This window comes from Saprolegnia parasitica, assembly GCF_000151545.1.
Source record: "Saprolegnia parasitica CBS 223.65 unplaced genomic scaffold supercont2.32, whole genome shotgun sequence".
Classification (NCBI taxonomy): Eukaryota; Oomycota; class Saprolegniomycetes; order Saprolegniales; family Saprolegniaceae; genus Saprolegnia; species Saprolegnia parasitica.
In genome coordinates, this window is record NW_012156426.1 from 297,172 (window position 1) to 300,474 (window position 3,303).

The window sequence follows — 3,303 nt, forward strand, 5'->3', positions numbered from 1 at the left end:
ACGGTGTCGCCGCACCCATCCCGAGGTGCTGTGGCGACAGCACCGATGACATCATCGACGGCCACCCAAGGTGTTTCACGGCCCACAGAGGTTGAGCATCAAGAAACCGCCGTGACGCTTGCGGTGACGGCGACGCCCACGCAAGTGACCACCCCGGCTCCATCGGCTACAGCAACGCCACGCGCAGCAACCATTGCGCCGACAGTAGAGGCGCAGCTGTCGGTCACCGAGCCGGTCGCTATGGAACACACCGATCTGCCCGAGCCATCCAGAGCAGCGTATCCGAGCTCGACAGTAGCGTCGCATGCAACGATGCCACCGGCCGTGGTTGTGCCGACCCCGGCGGCATCGCATCCCAGACCAAGTGGAGCTCCGGCACAGCGAACACCGGCGGTAACGACGCCCCAGCCCGCATCGACGCACCATCCGGTGTCTCAGAGTACAGGTTTTTCCAAAGGTACGACCAAGACGCCACCGACAGCAACGGTGCCGACGATCAAGGTGCCGACGCAGCCAGCCGGCACGCCAAAGCACACATCGGTCATTACGCGCCCGCCGTCATCGCCGACGCCGCCGCCAATCGTAACGACAGAGCGACGAACCACGGTACCGTCGCTGGGAGTCGAGGTGACCCAGCACCTGCAGTCGACGCTCGCTGTGACGTTGCCGCCGACCAAAGCAACGCTACCAGTGCCCGTGAGCTCTTCAGTGCCGCAAACAGTCGTTCACGCGACCCCGATTGTGTCGAAACCGGTGTCTTCGTCGTCACCACCGCTTCCAGCGACGCTGACTCCGTCCGAGCCTGTCGGCACAAATCCGCTGGATCCCGACATTCATACTGCAACTGGTGTTCCGGCGGTTGTTGTGCGAACGACTAAAGCGGTGTCGACCGGCGCTCCGACCCCATTGCCGCAAGCTACGGAAGGTCTTGCGTCTGGCACTCCGGTAGCAACGACGGCTGCTCTGTCGAGTGCACCCGCCTCGACGATTGTGCCGGACGCCATCGTCGTCGATCCCACCGCGCCCGTCAAGTTTGTGCCTACTGAATCGCCTGCGACGACTGCACCACGCCCCTCGAGAGCCGAAGCCACCGTGGTGGCAGCGACGACAACACCAGTAGCATCGACGCCATCGCCGACAAACGCTTCCACGCCCAAGCCCATACCAAGCCTGACGCACCAGCCTACCGAAGCAGCAACGTCCGGGCCAATCAAAGCACCGACGCCCGAGTCCACGGTAGCACTGACGCTGAAGCCCAGAGACAGCCCGACGTCCGAGCCCACAAAAGCACCGACGGTCAAGCCCTCAAAAAGTCCGACGCCCAGGCCCACTGATGCACCAACATCAGAACCGACGGAGGCGCCAACGCCCGAGCCGACACCCGAGCCGACGGAGGCACCAACGCCCGAGCCTACAGAGGCGCCAACCCCAAAGCCTACGAAAGCCCCGACGCACAAGCCAACAAAGCCCCCGACGCACAAGCCGACACCAGAGCCCACGGAGGCGTCAACGTCGTACTGGCCTGGCTGGTACCGCATCATCTCGACCTTCTGGCCGGTGCGGTAAGGGCATCCACCTATCTGTTCGTGCCATCGTCTACGCGTGCAGCTCTTATTAACCACGCAGTGTATAAGTGTTACTATCTCTTATTCGCAACGAGTCGCAGAAAGCGATCTTTCACGATCCAGCAGTCACGTGTGATTGGTTGATACTGAAACACCCTTCTCTTTTGGCCAATCACAAACGCGCGTGTGACGGAGCAGGCGCCGGATTCGCCGCTACCTGCTGACGAAGACAGAGACAGCCGCGTGAACGAATTCAACGGGTCCAAGAGGCTAGGATACTGTACGAATACAGGCCGCCGAAACTTGCTGCCGTCAGCTGATCGCAGGTTGATCGAAAGGCGCGCAGCTGGTTCCAGCGTCTGATGGTGGGACCTCGAAATGTCCCTTCGTTCGATTGCGGCAGGTGGTTGGCACGCGTCGAATCGGCGGCGCCTTGGTCCCTTCGTCCTGCACAAGCAGGACATGACGAGCAAGCTCTTGGATCTCGGTCAAACCTCGTCCTCGATACATCGCTTCCTGAAGCTCGCCGATGCGGTGTCGAGACACGAAGCCGACCGCCAGTTTGAACTACGGTGCGCATCTCACCCACTGCACTTTGCGCCTGCAATTGCGGAATCCAGACCTGGTCGCTTCCCCTTGGCCCCGTGTACAGTACGATATGTTGATGTATGTATGGTCCACGAAGGGACAAAAAGCCATCCAAGCGTCCGCGCGCTCTTGGTTGGTCGTCGCTCCGAGCCCCACGCTCGGTGCACTGTATCGCGCTCGGTGCAAGATGATATGCTGGCTGCCACCTGGTGATATCCGAATTGTGGCCTTATTTCAGGGCTCCGTGATGCCACTCATTGCATTTTTTGCACGATTTATTTAAACACTTGTTCTTTGTATTGCATCCACCGAGGTGCAATCTGAGGCCTGAAATCAGGTTGCAGCGCGCCACAGCTTGTGCCAGTCAGTTCATTTCCGAATCGTCCAGATGAAGGCTGCATTGACCTGCGCTGTCATCGCCGGGGCCGTCCAGGCGACCCTTGGCCTTGACCGCTTCTTCTACGGTCTGGATTACGACACGCGGGCCAACCAGTGGGGCGGTTGCAAGTCCGAGTGGGCGATCCGCGAGGACTTCAAGGCCATGAACACGGTCACGACCAACGTGCGCATCTACTCGACCGAGAACCCGTGCGTCGAGCGCGTGCTCAAGATCGCCGGCGAGCACAAGATGAAGATCTGGATGGGTCTCTGGGGCAACATCGAAGCCGACCTCGACTCGTTTGAGCGCGACTTTGCCAACTTCCAGCGCCTCGTCAAGGAGAAGAAGGTCCGCAACGACAACGTGCTCGGTATCGGTGTCTCGTCGGAGGCCATCTACCGCCACTACATCCAGGGCGGCCACGATTTCTCGGAGACGGACGGCACCGAAAAGCTCATCGGCTACGTCTCGCGCACCCGCGACTTTGTCCGCGCCAACGGCCTCAACTTCCCCGTAACCATCTCGGACGTCATGGACGCGTACAAGTACTCGGCCAACCTCTACGACGCGGTCGACGTGGTGTCGGCCAACCAGTTTTCGCAGTGGGAGACGATCCCGGTCGAGGACGGCGTCAACACGATGTTCGACCGCCTCATCCCGATCCGCGCGCAGGCTGTGAAGCGCGGCAAGCCGATCATGATCATGGAGACGGGGTGGAGCCAGGCGGGTCAGAACCCGAGCATCCTCGCGGCGTCGCCCGAGTCGGCGGCG

General features: G+C 61.0%; 1 protein-coding gene across 1 annotated transcript in view; it reads left to right on the forward strand.

Annotated features, from left to right (window-relative positions):
- Positions 1–2,541: 2,541 nt before the first annotated feature.
- SPRG_20439 (hypothetical protein) overlaps positions 2,542–3,303 on the forward strand; it is a gene marked incomplete at both ends in the record, with an annotated part of 2,565 nt that continues 1,803 nt past the window's right edge. Inside the window, one exon of the mRNA XM_012347024.1 lies at positions 2,542–3,259. Coding sequence (XP_012202414.1) covers positions 2,542–3,259 — 718 coding nt within the window. The remainder of the gene's footprint in view (positions 3,260–3,303) is intronic.